The 14,527-nt window shown below is 63.4% G+C and overlaps 1 protein-coding gene across 1 annotated transcript; it reads right to left on the minus strand.

Moving 5' to 3' along the window:
• Positions 1-676: 676 nt before the first annotated feature.
• Positions 677-13,680, minus strand: LOC141972460 (scavenger receptor cysteine-rich type 1 protein M130-like). Its single transcript, XM_074930329.1, is given in 18 exon segments — positions 677-933; positions 1,160-1,312; positions 1,806-1,901; positions 2,619-2,756; positions 3,038-3,073; positions 3,492-3,806; positions 3,884-3,946; positions 4,419-4,733; positions 5,089-5,403; positions 5,488-5,814; positions 6,393-6,707; positions 6,936-7,244; positions 8,915-9,238; positions 10,510-10,818; positions 12,489-12,963; positions 12,965-13,118; positions 13,120-13,394; positions 13,636-13,680. Coding segments are annotated over 18 exon segments (4,221 nt in total).
• Between the last annotated feature and the right edge of the window lie 847 nt (positions 13,681-14,527).

The following is a 14,527-nucleotide window of genomic DNA, read 5'->3' on the forward strand; positions in this document are numbered from 1 at the left end:
TGCTGTCTGCAGGGCTGCAGAGCTGCGGCTGCTCCCCACAGGGAATCCGGCCAGAGTCCCAGCCCCGTGTGAACAGAAAGTGGCTCTGCACTCTATGCTGGGGCCTGCCCTGAGCACCAAGGGAACTATCTGCATGTTACCATCTCCCCTGGTCAGGCTGGGGCGCTCCGGGCCCTGTGGTCACCTTAGGCTCACTTCTATGAGCCAGAGCCCAGGGCTTCCCCTGACATGGCAGCTCTGTCATGGCCTCTGCACTGCGGGATCCCTGTGGCTGAGTCAGGGCCTGGGGGAAAGAGCAGCCGGAACCCGCGGGTGAGGAGACGGGTGCTCCCACCGGGGTACATCACGGGAACGATCAGAGAGACATTTTGACTAGGAACTGCCTGTGGCCAGCGGGATGGAAATATTTCTGTCACTAAGAGTATTCCCCAGGGACCACAAACCTCTGTCCTGAGACACGGCCCTTCCCTACCACTGAGTCTTTGTTCTCTGCTCCCCCGACCAGCCTCAGGAAATGCCCTGACACCTGGCAGGCAAGGACAGCCCTGGGTCAAAGCCCCCACAGACTTTTAATGAGAACAAATAAGGAGGCCCAGCATAAAAATGGGAATAAAACCAGAGGAAACACCCGCTGATTTCTGCTGCCCATGGGCCAAGGGAGTCGGTTCCCTGGTGCTCACGGCTCTCCCAGCTGCACAGACCTCTCCTCCCTCCCGCCTGCACCCAGCTGCAGGGCAGGGATGGGCTCTCCTGGCCGGGGGCTCAGGGACTGTTGTGCACCAAGCCACAGTGTCACAGGCGTTGGGTCCTCATGGGGATGTGCCACAGACACCTCTTCAGCATCATCATAGCCCATGCTCCCCGGGGACAGGGACGAGGTGTCTCCTTCAGCTCCAGGGACCTCGGCACTTCTCCGGGAGCGGGGGGTGACCCCTGCAAGCAGCAAAGCTGGACGTTTCAGTTCACCCTTGGCGTCTGTACCCCACCACCCTCCCTGCTCCTCACCACATTCAGCTCCTTCTCCCACCTCCAGGCCTTTCAAGGAAAACTCCCAGGCAGGTTCTGCCTTCCCAGGAGGTTTGGGCCTCAGTACAGTAGTGACATGGGGGGCAGCAGGGATGGCACCCTAGGAACAGCCAGCGCTGTCTTTCCCTCTCACCTCTGGGTGCATCCCTGGGGCCTGCTCCCTCCTCCGGCATCCTGGGCATTTCCCACTCTCCCTGCCCAGGCACAGCATCCTCCCCCAGATCAGAAACCTCTCGGGCGTCATCGTAGCCATCTGCTGGGTGATCTCTGGGCAGGACAAGGACATCTGAAAGGAGAGGGGAGCTGGTGACAGAGAGAAGAGACGTCCTGCAGAGCAGAGGGTGGGAGGATGCGCAGGGACCCAGGACTGAGACACTGGGCTTGGCAGCACCACAGGAGATGCCCATGTCCTCCCCATCCCCAATGGTGACACTCAGTGACTCCTCTGTCCATCACATCTCTGCAGGGAGATCAACCCCTTCCTGCCAAACCCTGTCTCAAAGGTGCTGCAGAGCTGCCCCAGGCCAGCCCCTGCCCTCACTCCTCAGGTGCCACATGGGGTGCAGGGGCAGGAAGAGAGGGGCTGTCCGGCTGGGACAGTCTGATCTGACTGGGAGAAAGCTTCTCTCTTGGGCCCAGGACCTGGATGCTCTCCCCACAGACCCCACGGACCAAGCACCAGAGGGACCATGGACTGGGGGGCTTCAGGGGATCAGCTCTGGGTTGGGGCCAGCAGAAAGGGTCCTGCAGATGTGCCTCCAGGGAGGACCCACACCCACCTGAGTGACCAAACGTGGCCTGCTTCTCCAAAGCTGGGCTGTAGCCAATCTCCTCATACACGGCCTCGAGGAAGGGCTCCTGAGCTCTCCTGGAGCCTGGGGACAGAAGCAGGGCTGGCACAGGGACAGGCAGAGGGGCAGTGGGATCTCATTGTGCTCCCCCAAACCAGTGCCTTGGGCCAGCCCAGGACTGCTCTGACAGCACAGCCCCACGGTGCTGCCCAGGCACGGCTGCCACATCCCCCGTGAGGGCAACATCGCTGTGGAGATCCTCTGGGGCTGCGTCGCCCTCGCACCATCCCTTTGAAGACAGCGCTCGTGTCCCTCTGGCCCTGGGTCATGTCCCCCTTACCTCACCCTGGAGCAGCTCCCACATGTCCTCTGCACCCGGAGCTTGCCCCTGTCTGCCCCACGGGTCCATAGTGGGGCCCTGTCCTGGGGGTAGGCAGGCCTGGGCAGAGGGACAGGCTTGGGCCTGACACCGTGGTGATGGGCCCTGCTGCCCCGCACTCCTCCTCGCACCTCCCTTGCCCCAGAGCCCCCTCCAGCAGTACCTAGAGCACTGCCAGCCTTGGCCGTCCCCGCTCTGCCACTTCTCTCCTCGCCCCATCGCTAGCTCCCCCCACCTCTGGGCTCTCTCCAGCCCTTGCAGCTGGTGGCCACGGACAGGCACTCAGTGGGGCAGGACATGAGAAGGTGGCAGCACACAGTCTCATCCCCCACTCTGCTTGTGCCCCTCGCTGACACGCCCCACAGCACCCCACAGCCCTTCCAGGAGGTATCTCCCCCTGGGACCTCTGGGGAAGGACCCACCTCTGCGCCCAGCCCTGGCGCTCAGCACTTGCCCAGCCAGGAGGGCCAGGAGCAGGCAGAGAAGGGCCCCCAGGATGATGCAGATGATGACGGGCACTGAGACACTCCCGCTGCTGCTCTGACGGCCTCGGGTGGCAACTGCAGGGGAGAGAACATGGGAGAAGTACAAGACGTGGGAGAGGTGGACGCAGAACCAGTCCTGACCCCATCACACAAGGCAGGATTAGCTGGGGGGCTCCAGGAGTGAGTGTGGGGAAGCTTCCACCCTGCTGACAAAATGAAAACTCTCCCTCTCACCCTCCCATCACCCCAGTGCCTCCTCCAGAGAGTTTCACAGCCCAGCAAGGAGCCCCTTCCATCCATCTGTGAGTCACAGCCTGGCCCCGGGGTTACCCAGCCTGAGGGGAAAGGCAACTTACCTGCTTGGGGAGGGGATGTTGCCATCCTGGGTGTCGCTGCAGAGGAGGAAAAGGAGAGCGGGGCTGAGACAGTGGGTGTGCGGAGAGCGGGGAGCCTCCTCCCAGCACACCATGGGGGTGTCTGTAGGTGGCCCTGACACATCCAACCCACATTGCCCCTCCTGTAGTGCCCAAAAGGGAGGCCAGGCCAGGGCCCAGCGCCCCTGCTCGGGGAGGCAGGCAGGATGGCACAGGCAGCCCAGGGGATAGCCCTGGGGCTGCAGGGCCCCATGGGCAGTGGCCAGAGCACATCCAGTTCAACCGAGGCTGCTCCCTGCCTGGCACCAGCCTCCTGCACTCTGCAGGAACATTCTTGCTCTTGGGAGGTCGGGGCCCTGTCAGGACCTCATGGACTAAAGGTCTTCCCCAGCTCCCTGCCAGTGCCCGACCAAGGGGTCCCAGCCCTGCCACTCACCTGAGCAGCGCACGGCAGCATCTTCCTTATGCCGGCAAGCACCGCCGTCCCCAGGCCGGGCACAGCAGTCCTGCAGGGACGGCTCCGTCCCCCGGCACTCCACCCGCTCCAGCCAGATGGGGCCCGTCCCCATCCCAAAGGCAGCCTCACGCAGGGCAGACTCCGCAGGGCCACAGCCCAGCTGCCTGCAGGCCACCTCGGCATCCCGCATGTCCCAGGAGTCGTCACACACCGTCCCCCAGGAGCCACGGTGCCAGACCTCCACTCTGCCCGAGCACCCGTCCTCACCGCCCACGGCACGAATCTTCTCCCTGCCTGCAGAAGGCAGAGACCTCCCATGGCACCAGGGCAGCAGGCAGAGCCCTGCCAGACACAGAGGGGCAACTCCTTACCGGTGCAGCTCGAGGAGTTGGGGCACGGGGCCAACGGGGCCAGGGGCATTTCTGGGCGTCCCCCTGAAGAAGGAAACACTGCGGTGAGGGGGCTGGTTTGGGGGACCATGCAGACGAGAGCGGGGCTGAGCTCTGCTCGGGCCTCCCTGTACCATCTCGGTCATGGCAGAACTGAGCTGCGGTCGTCCAGGGGACACGCACGGGACCGTGGGGGGACCCCGAGTGCTCAGCCCCAAGAGCTCCCTGGTTCGCAGCGCAGCAGTAGCTTGTCTATGGAGGGGAGGCTCTTCTGAAACCTGTCTGGTCTCTTCTGAGACCTCACCTGGAGATGCCTCTGCCTCCCCCAGGCGCTGCCGGCAGCCTGGGTGGCAACTGCTGCTGGACGGGTGTGGCTGCGGCCGTGTTTGTGCCACTGGCAGCAGAAGGGTCTGACACGGAAAGGAAAAGCCCCTCCCAGCTCTTTCTCTGTGCCTGGCCGTGGCCAGTGGGGAGCAGGAGCTGGGCTGACGGGAGTACCCGGGAGGATCAGAGTTACCGTTGCAGGTGATGTTGGTCTCCTCTCGCGGGTCTTGGCACGACTGTGGGTCCCAGGGAGTGGAGGGACACTGCCAGAAGGAGCCGGTGCTCTCCCCACACTGCACACGATCCAGCCAGGCAGGGCCAGACTCCCTGTAAGGCGGCTGGCGTCTTTCCAGGGTTCCTCCATCGCCACAGCCCAGCTCCTTGCACACCAGCGTCACCGTGTCGGGAGTCATCGAGTTGGAGCAAACGCTCCCCCATGTCCCGTTGTAGAAAACTTGCAGGAGCCCAGAGCAGCCGTCGCCGTTCTCCAGCCTCAGGGCCATGAACTCTGGGAGGAAAAGGCCCCAGAGGGGAACAGGCTGCCCTGGGGTGTGGGAGCCAGGACACCTCTGCACCCCCAGGCCCTCAGCCAGGCAGGGGCAGGGCCAACACGTCCCCTTTGCACCCAGGGCCAGAGAGAAGTCCCTGATGGACACACACCCCTGCCCCTCCCGAGAACCCTGGGGAGGGAATGAGCTCCCCAGGACCCCCAGTGGGACTGAGGGTGCCCAGGCACGGGTGCCCACAGGATGGGCTCGGGCAGGAGCTCAGAGGCAGCCAGGGACAGCCTCAGCCATGCCCGGCTCTCCCCGCGTCCTGGCCCCCCCAGGAACCAGGCTCCCACCACCGCTCCCGGCACAGACCTGAGCAGATGACTCCCGCATCCTCTTTGTGCCCGCAGTCGTGCTGCCCCCAGGGCCCAGCCGGGCAGTCCCAGAGAGCAGCTTCGGCCCCGGAGCAGTTCACAGCAGCCAGCCAGATCTGCCCGGAGCCTTCCCCGAAGCGAGCGGAGCCGGCTGCCTCCACTGCCCCTCCGCAGCCCAGCTGGTGGCAGACGACGGCGGCATCAGACAGGTCCCAGCCATCGTCGCAGACCGTCCCCCAGACGCCCTGGTAGTAGGTCTCCACTCTCCCCGCGCAGCGCCCGGCCCCGTTCGCCAGCCGCAGCCACCGGCTCCCTGCAGCGGGTACAAACCCCGGTTGCTGCCAGGGACCGCCTGCCCGCACAGACGTCACCCGGGGGCCTGCGCAGTGACACTCACCCCCGCAAACGACTCCCACGTCCTCCGCGACCCCTGCCGCCAGCGCGCTCTCAGGCAGGGAGGTGTTGCAGAGGCTCAGGCTGGCCTCGTGCCCGGCGCACCGGACCCCTCGCAGCCCCACGGGGCCCGTCCCTCGCTCAGCCTTTGGGGGGCTGTAGGCTGTCCCGGCCTCCCCACACCGCAGCTGCCGGCACACCACGCTGGCCTCCTGCACGTCCCACTGGTCATCCAGGACTCTGCCCCACGCCCCGTCCTGGAAGATCTCCACGCGTCCGTCGCACCGGCTCCCTCCGCCCACCAGCCGCAGGGATCCAAAGCCGGCCGAGCCTGGGGAGAGCAGAGATGCCACGGCCAAGGGCGGCACCGGGAGCGTGGCACCCTTCAGGGAGCGGGGCGAGGGGGGATTTCCCCACCAAACGGGACAAGATGGAGCCTGTGCTGAGGAGAAGCGAGGGCAAAGCCTGGGCCCTCCCTGCACCTCACAGCCAGGTCTGCTGCTGCTGGGGGCACCCAGGCAGCTCCTGCTGGGTGCTGGGACGAGGCTCTGCAGGGCTCTCTGCGGGATGGGATGTGGGTGTCTGCAGCCAGAGGGATGGGGCAGAGCCCTGCGGCCCTGTCCCGGGCTCCTTGCACAGTACGAGAACAGAGGAGCCCAGGCCTGGCGGTGTGGCACTGGGGCCTCAGCCCCTGCCCTGGGGGCAGATGCCTGCCTCCCTTCAGGCCTCAGCTCTCCCAAAGCGGAGCGCTCACTCTGAGCAGGGAAAGCCCTCCAGATGGCTCCTGGGGAAGCCAGGGCTTCTCCGCGGAGAAGGTCAGCCTGGTATGGCCACGGGAGCCCTGCTCTGGGTGGCCGTGATGCACACAGATGACAAACGGAGTGAATGCAGCATTCTCCTGGCACTCACCTGAGCAAATGACAGCAGCAGTGTTCCCTCGGGAGCACGGTGAGGCCCCCAGGGCGGTCACTGGGCACTGCTGCAGGTGGGCTTCAGTCCCGTCACAGTGGAAGGAGTCTCTCCAGACAGGGCCAGTCTCTCTCCCAAAATGCTCTCCCCCAGGAATGGACTCAGCAAACCCGCAGTTGAGTTGACGACAGAGAACGTGGGCGTCCGAGAGATCCCAGCGGGAGGCACAGAGGGTCCCCCAGGTCCCCAGCACCTGCACCTCCACCCTCCCCGCACACACTGCGCTGCCGTTCACCAGCCGGAACCCTGTGTACTCTGGGGACAGAGGAGGAGGAGAGAGGGTGGATGGGTGCTCTGGGACCCTCAGCAGCTGCCGGAGAGGCCAGAGGGACAACATGCCCTTGTGCTCCTTCTGCACTATTTTCCTGCTGCAGACAACCCCACCCACCCCTCCTGTCCTCACACCCGGCCCAGCGCGGTCCTTGCTCTGGTGCCCAACCCCCGGCACAGCCCCAGCGTTCAACACCCTCCCTGAGCCCTTACGTGTGCAGCTGACAGCAGCGCTGTTTGCGGGGCTGCAGGGCTGGTCCCCGCGGGACCCCCTGGGGCAGGAGGCCAGGAGGGATTCATTCCCCACACACTGCAGCTCTCCATCCCAGGCGGGACCCGCCCCTTCTCCAAAGGGACTTCCTCCAGGGACAGGCAGGGCTGCGCCGCACTGCAGCTCCCTGCAGAGCACGTCCGCAGCTTTGGCACCAAAGTGGGAATCACAGACAGTTTTCCACTGGTCCCCGTCACGGATCTGCACACGGCCTGAGCAGCGGCTCTTCCCCTCCACCAGACGGACAAATCCTGGAAAAAACCCAAAAGAGCTGGGAGTTCCCAGAGCCCTCTGGCAGTTACATGCCCACATCCCTCATCCCCTCCAAGCAAGCCGTGACCAATTCTCCCATTGCACAGCCCAGAGGAAGCTGCTGGGGGAGTGTTGGTGACACAAACACATCCCGGCCCCCTTGCACCCCTCCACTGCTCCATCACAGCACTCGGGGCTGTGTCTGGCACAGACCCACAGCAGACCCTGCAAACCATGTGGATGCCTTTGGGACCGAAGTGTGAGTCACAGACAGTTTTCCAAAGGTCCTCATCAAGGGTCCCTCTACGTCCTCAGGAGGGGCTGTCCCCTCAGAGCAGCTGCAGAGATTCTGGAGCAGCCAAAGACCCCTGAGAGTTCCCACAGCCCTCTGGCAATTCCCTGACCGATCTCCCAGGTGGCCACAGACAAAAATCCCTACGACATCCCCAGCTGCTCTCAGGGGGTGCTGATGGCACAAACACATCAGCCCCCACCCTGCTGCTCCTCAGAAATCAGCACAGCACTCGTGGGCTTGCTTCTCTCCCCACAGCCACAGCCACAGGAATCTCTCAGACAAAGTGCTGCTGCCCCAGAGACCTTGGGCTGCCCAGTTCTGGTCCCTGGGCACTGTCACACCCAGAGCACTTGGGGTTCAGGGAAATGGGCCCTGGGGTGTTGCGTTTTGCAGCTTGATCTAGTCCACTGAGCTCAGGGAGATGCATGAGGAACCCCTTGGTGACATGAGAAACAGAACCCATTGCCACATGGGTCTTGTGCTGTTGGGGCGCTGCTGAAGGACAGGAGAAATCACAGGTCTAAATTACAGTGAGGCTGTACTTGCAATCGGTGACTGTGCCACCACCCTGCTCAGGCGCCTACCCAGGAAAGAGGTTCTCAGCCACGGCCAGAGTGCACTGCTGGGCATGCACGTCCCTGCCCGTGGCCGGGCAGAAGGCCGGAGAGTGGAGAGAAGAGCAGCCCTGGGCTTACACGAGCTCCCGGTGCAAGGGCAGGCACAGAGCAGAGACAGCAAGTGCTGACAAATCCCCCGTGGCACCGAGCAGCCAGGGGCTGGGGCAGGCAGGAGAGGCTGGGCAGCAGGTCAGCACTGCCTGGCGGGGCCATGTCCCCATGCTCCGGCTCTCATGGGGTGACCTGGGAGAGGAACGAGGAGCCACGTGCCACCCTGCTCTTCTGACCAAGCCCAGCGCTTCTCCTCTCCATGTAACCCCTTTTCCACCGCGAAGGGACTCGTGACTGCCAGGGGGCACAACCCAACAGCAGCTATCCATCTCATGCCCTCGGCCAGGACTGTGGGTGGCCACAGGAGTCACTTGTGGTGCCTCTGGCACGGGGGCACGTGGCCCTCAGCACTGACAGACAGGTCCTGGGTGAACAGGAGGAGAGAGATGGGAATCGACAGACAGGGCAGGACAGGGATGGAGGGTTCATCTGCGGCACCTCAGGGGCCAGGCACCGTAAGGGCAACCCTGGGCAGGGTCCCACTGGCCTTTCCCCAGGGACTGGGGCACCAGTGATGACAGTGCCAGCTCAGCAGTGTGACCAGCCACATTGGGCACTGCTCTGGTGCCTGACGGCTGATCCCTGAGGGTACTGCCAGGTTCCTTCCACAATCCCAAACCGAGATGGAGAATAGTTGTCCCCTTACCTGAACACATCACTCCAGCATCAAAACGATGATCACAGTCATGTTCACCCCATCCGCTGTGTGTGCAGTCAGACAGGGCAGATTCGGTGCCATTACAACCAACGTCGTCCATCCAAATTGGGCCAGAACCTGGCCCAAAGTGTCCGTACTGAGGAGCTCCAACAGCAGACCCACAGCCCAGCTGCTTACAAACCACTGCTGCATCATTCATGTCCCAAGAGTCACCACACACGGTCCCCCACTTGCCCTGTTGTTTCATCTCCACTCTCCCAGCACAGCGACTGCCGCCATCCGCCAGCCTCACCTCCACAGCACCTTCAAACACTGACACAGGAAAAGTCAGGACAGCGCTGAGCCCCAGCGCTGGGGGTCTGGGAGAAGCCCTGTCCAGCTGGAGTCAGAGGTACCAGGGTGGGAGCCCACTCACCCCCAGGCTGTCCCCAGGGCACTGCAGGGGTCCCTTCTCTCCTCATGGGCTGTGCAAGGCTGGGGGTGACAGCTCCAGCCCTGATGGGTCATTTCTGTCCCCACAGTCTTTGGCACTTCCTTCCAGCCCAACACTCCCTGCCCGTGGCCCATGCCCACCCAGGGCTCCTGCTCCTCCCCTGACAGCACCCTGACAACAGACCTGTCCCCTCCATGGCCCCCCCAAGCATACACGGCTGCTCCTCCCCAGAGCCCCCAGCTCCCCTGGACCACAGCCTGCCCTGGGCCCCTCCCAACTCACCCTCCACCCTCAGGCCTTTCTGTGTCCACTCTGCAGCAACATGAAGGTCCCAGCGGGGCCACCCAACCCATGCCCCTGCTTCTCCTCAGGCATCAGCCCAGCCCTGTGCTTGTCTAGGAAACCCCATGACAGCCACCTCTTTGTGCGCCTGTGGGAACAGGCACCCCACTTCCCTGGCCTCCACAAGCACAACCTCTCCCTGCTCAGGCTGGGTCTCACCCTGACTCCAGGGCAAGGGTGAACAGCCCACACCCCTTCCCAGGTACCCCTGAGGCTGGCTGTGCCTCTGGGGTCACAGAGCAAAGAGCCACCAGTTTAGCCACCACCCGCTCACAAGGAACAGAGCTGGCAGAGCCCGGGCTCCAGGAAGGGTGCCCAAGGGTGGCAAATCCATGGACACACCCAGGCACTAACGGCCACAACCGTGGGAGCCCTGCAAACAGAAAAGCCCTTCTCCCCTTCAGAGCCGCACAGGCTCAATGAACCTGTTCACCGTCCCCCTTGTCACATTGACACTCGGGAAGAAGCCCCATTTCCAGAGGGATCCCTGTGGGGCTCCTTGGCCCCAGGACATTGTGACAGGACAGCCGGCATTGACCCCTGCACAGCTGCACCCAGAGGAGCGGCTACAGTCACTACGGGCACACAGTCCCTCTGTCCCCATCCTGACCCTTTCTGCAGCCCTGCACCAAACTCCTGAGCAGAGAACACAAGTGGGACATTGGCTCCTGTCTCTTTTCCTGCATAACTGAGACTGCAGAAGACAAGGTCACCCCTTCTGGTCTCATGCCAAGGCCCGCACAGCCCCTGCCCTGCTTCCCTGCCCCCGGCACAGCCCCAGCGTTCAACACCCTCCCTGAGCCCTTACGTGTGCAGCTGACAGCAGCGCTGTTTGCGGGGCTGCAGGGCTGGTCCCCGCGGGACCCCCTGGGGCAGGAGGCCAGGAGGGATTCATTCCCCACACACTGCAGCTCTCCATCCCAGGCGGGACCCGCCCCTTCTCCAAAGGGACTTCCTCCAGGGACAGGCAGGGCTGCGCCGCACTGCAGCTCCCTGCAGAGCACGTCCGCAGCTTTGGCACCAAAGTGAGAATCACAGACAGTTTTCCACTGGTCCCCGTCATGGATCTGCACACGGCCTGAGCAGCGGCTCTTCCCCTCCACCAGACGGACAAATCCTGGAAAAAACCCAAAAGAGCTGGGAGTTCCCAGAGCCCTCTGGCAGTTACATGCCCACATCCCACATCCCCTCCAAGCAAGCCGTGACCAATTCTCCCATTGCACAGCCCAGAGGAAGCTGCTGGGGGAGTGTTGGTGACACAAACACATCCCGGCCCCCTTGCACCCCTCCACTGCTCCATCACAGCACTCGGGGCTGTGTCTGGCACAGACCCACAGCAGACCCTGCAAACCATGTGGGTGCCTTTGGGACCGAAGTGTGAGTCACAGACAGTTTTCCAAAGGTCCTCATCAAGGGTCCCTCTACGTCCTCAGGAGGGGCTGTCCCCTCAGAGCAGCTGCAGAGATTCTGGAGCAGCCAAAGACCCCTGAAAGTTCCCACAGCCCTCTGGCAATTCCCTGACCGATCTCCCAGGTGGCCACAGACAAAAATCCCCACGACATCCCCAGCTGCTCTCAGGGGGTGCTGATGGCACAAACACATCAGCCCCCACCCTGCTGCTCCTCAGAAATCAGCACAGCACTCGTGGGCTTGCTTCTCTCCCCACAGCCACAGCCACAGGAATCTCTCAGACAAAGTGCTGCTGCCCCAGAGACCTTGGGCTGCCCAGTTCTGGTCCCTGGGCACTGTCACACCCAGAGCACTTGGGGTTCAGGGAAATGGGCCCAGGCGCTGTTGGCTGCTGCAGCTTGTTCTGCCCCACTGGGCTCAGGGCCAGGTGTGAGGAATCCCTGGCTGATATGAGAAGAGAATCCCATTCCCACAGGGTTTCAGGCTGTTGGGGCACTGCTGGGAAATGAGACATGTCACAGGGCAGAAGTACAGTGAGTCTGTACCTGCCTTTTCTGGCTGTGCCACCACCCTGCTCAGGCGCCTACCCAGGAAAGAGGTTCTCAGCCACGGCCAGAGTGCACTGCTGGGCATGCACGTCCCTGCCCGTGGCCGGGCAGAAGGCCGGAGAGTGGAGAGAAGAGCAGCCCTGGGCTTACACGAGCTCCCGGTGCAAGGGCAGGCACAGAGCAGAGACAGCAAGTGCTGACAAATCCCCCGTGGCACCGAGCAGCCAGGGGCCGGGGCAGGCAGGAGAGGCTGGGCAGCAGGTCAGCACTGCCTGGCGGGGCCATGTCCCCATGCTCCGGCTCTCATGGGGTGACCTGGGAGAGGAACGAGGAGCCACGTGCCACCCTGCTCTTCTGACCAAGCCCAGCGCTTCTCCTCTCCATGTAACCCCTTTTCCACCGCGAAGGGACTCGTGACTGCCAGGGGGCACAACCCAACAGCAGCTATCCATCTCATGCCCTCGGCCAGGACTGTGGGTGGCCACAGGAGTCACTTGTGGTGCCTCTGGCACGGGGGCACGTGGCCCTCAGCACTGACAGACAGGTCCTGGGTGAACAGGAGGAGAGAGATGGGAATCGACAGACAGGGCAGGACAGGGATGGAGGGTTCATCTGCGGCACCTCAGGGGCCAGGCACCGTAAGGGCAACCCTGGGCAGGGTCCCACTGGCCTTTCCCCAGGGACTGGGGCACCAGTGATGACAGTGCCAGCTCAGCAGTGTGACCAGCCACATTGGGCACTGCTCTGATGCCTGACGGCTGATCCCTGAGGGTACTGCCAGGTTCCTTCCACAATCCCAAACCGAGATGGAGAATAGTTGTCCCCTTACCTGAACACATCACTCCAGCATCAAAACGATGATCACAGTTATGTTCACCCCATCCGCTGTGTGTGCAGTCAGACAGGGCAGATTCGGTGCCATTACAACCAACGTCGTCCATCCAAATTGGGCCAGAACCTGGCCCAAAGTGTCCGTACTGAGGAGCTCCAACAGCAGACCCACAGCCCAGCTGCTTACAAACCACTGCTGCATCATTCATGCTCCAGTAGTGACCACACACGGTCCCCCACTGGCCCTGGTGTTTCACCTCCACTCTCCCAGCACAGCGACTGCCGCCATCCGCCAGCCTCACCTCCACAGCACCTTCAAACACCGACATGAGATGGGTCAGGAGGGCACCAAGCCCCAGCACTGCGGGTCTGAGGGAAGCCCCAGCCCGGGTAGTGTCAGAGGTACCAGGGTGGGAGCCCACTCACCCCCAGGCTGTCCCCAGGGCACTGCAGGGGTCCCTTCTCTCCTCATGGGCTGTGCAAGGCTGGGGGTGACAGCTCCAGCCCTGATGGGTCATTTGCCATCCCACCACACAAGGCATCTTTTCACAACCCAGTGGCTACCTCCCTCCTGCCCATGGCCACCCGCACAGTGCCCAGCCCTGCACTGGGCCCCTGCTCCTCCCCAGCACCCCCTGAACAGCCCCATGTGCCCAGGCCCGCAGCTTCCCATGCAAACTGCCTGCCCCAGCACCATCCAAACCCACCGCCATGCCCAGGGCTTTCCCTGTTCCCACTGAGAGGATCCGGAAGGTCCCTGCACCCACATCCCCTCCTCACCCCCGGTGTCAGCCCAGTCCCTGCACTGGGCCGGGCCCCCCAGGCAGGATGTCCCTCTATGGTAGATGCCCCAGTCCCCTTCTCTCAGTGGGGTACAAACTGTCCCTGTGGGGTCAGGGCTCCCCTGGAACAAGGGGGCAGGGAGCAGCACACAAACCCTTCGGGGCACCCGAGAGATTGGCTGTGCCCTGGGGGATCTCTGGGGGCTGCCATCACCCACTAGGCCACCACCGGCTCCAGAGGCTCAGTGACAGGGAACAGGGGGTCCCAAAAGGAACCCCAGGACAGGGTGTCTGTGAATCCAGGCAGGCACAGGCTGCCCTAAGCAGCAGAAGCCTGGAGAAGGAGATGATGCTCTCTCCCACCCAGGTGGGCACAGGGCCCAGGGACTGAGCACATTCGCCCCTCATCTCGGTAGCGCCTGCAAAGAGTCCCCATTCCCCGACAGATCCCGATGACCACGCTGGTACCCGCTGGCCCTGGGCTGTGGGACAAGGGAGATGGCACTTACCCCTGCACAGCTGTACCCAGAGGAGCAGCCACAGCACCTGAGGGGACAGGAGTCCCTCTCTGCCCATCCTGAGCCTCCTGCCCCGCCCGCACGTCCCTGCTGCGCCACGCTCCCTGCCACAGCTCCTGGGGACTCGTGGGGACAATGACGACGGGAGGGCAATATCTCTCTGCACTGCCAGCCCAGCTACAGGAGGAGCCAATCACAGCAGCAGCCCCTTTTTAGACATTATCGGGAGCGATCTCCCCTCCGACACAGCCCAGCCCTCCAATGAACTTCTCCAGTGCCATTCATGACCATATATGAGGGATGGCTCCACTGCAGGTGTCACGTCACGGTGGCGGTGGGGCGTCACAGGACAGGGTCAGTTGTAGTGGGGGAAATGGGTTTTTCATGCCTTGAAGCCTGCTGTGTGGACCAGGAGCGCTGAGCATCTCCTACACTGGGCACATCCAGGAGCCCAAGGTGCGCGTGTCCAGCCATGCCCCTGCCATGGGAACCGCAGGGCTGGGACTGCCCCGGGGGCTGTGTCAGGACGGGAAGGAACCAGCCCCTGCCCCTGCTTCAGACCCCTCTGTGCTGGGAGCAGCAGCTGGGAAAGGGCCTTAGCCCAGGCCAGAGCCCATCCCCGGAGCGCTGGCTCACCCGCCCCTCCCTGCAGAGCCCCAGGGAAGGGCCCTGCCAGTGAGCTGGAGCTGGAGCTGGGCCCTGTCCCTGTCCCGGCAGCAGACACACAGCTCAGACAT

Source organism: Athene noctua, chromosome 33, assembly GCF_965140245.1.
Source record: "Athene noctua chromosome 33, bAthNoc1.hap1.1, whole genome shotgun sequence".
NCBI classification, from domain to species: Eukaryota; Metazoa; Chordata; class Aves; order Strigiformes; family Strigidae; genus Athene; species Athene noctua.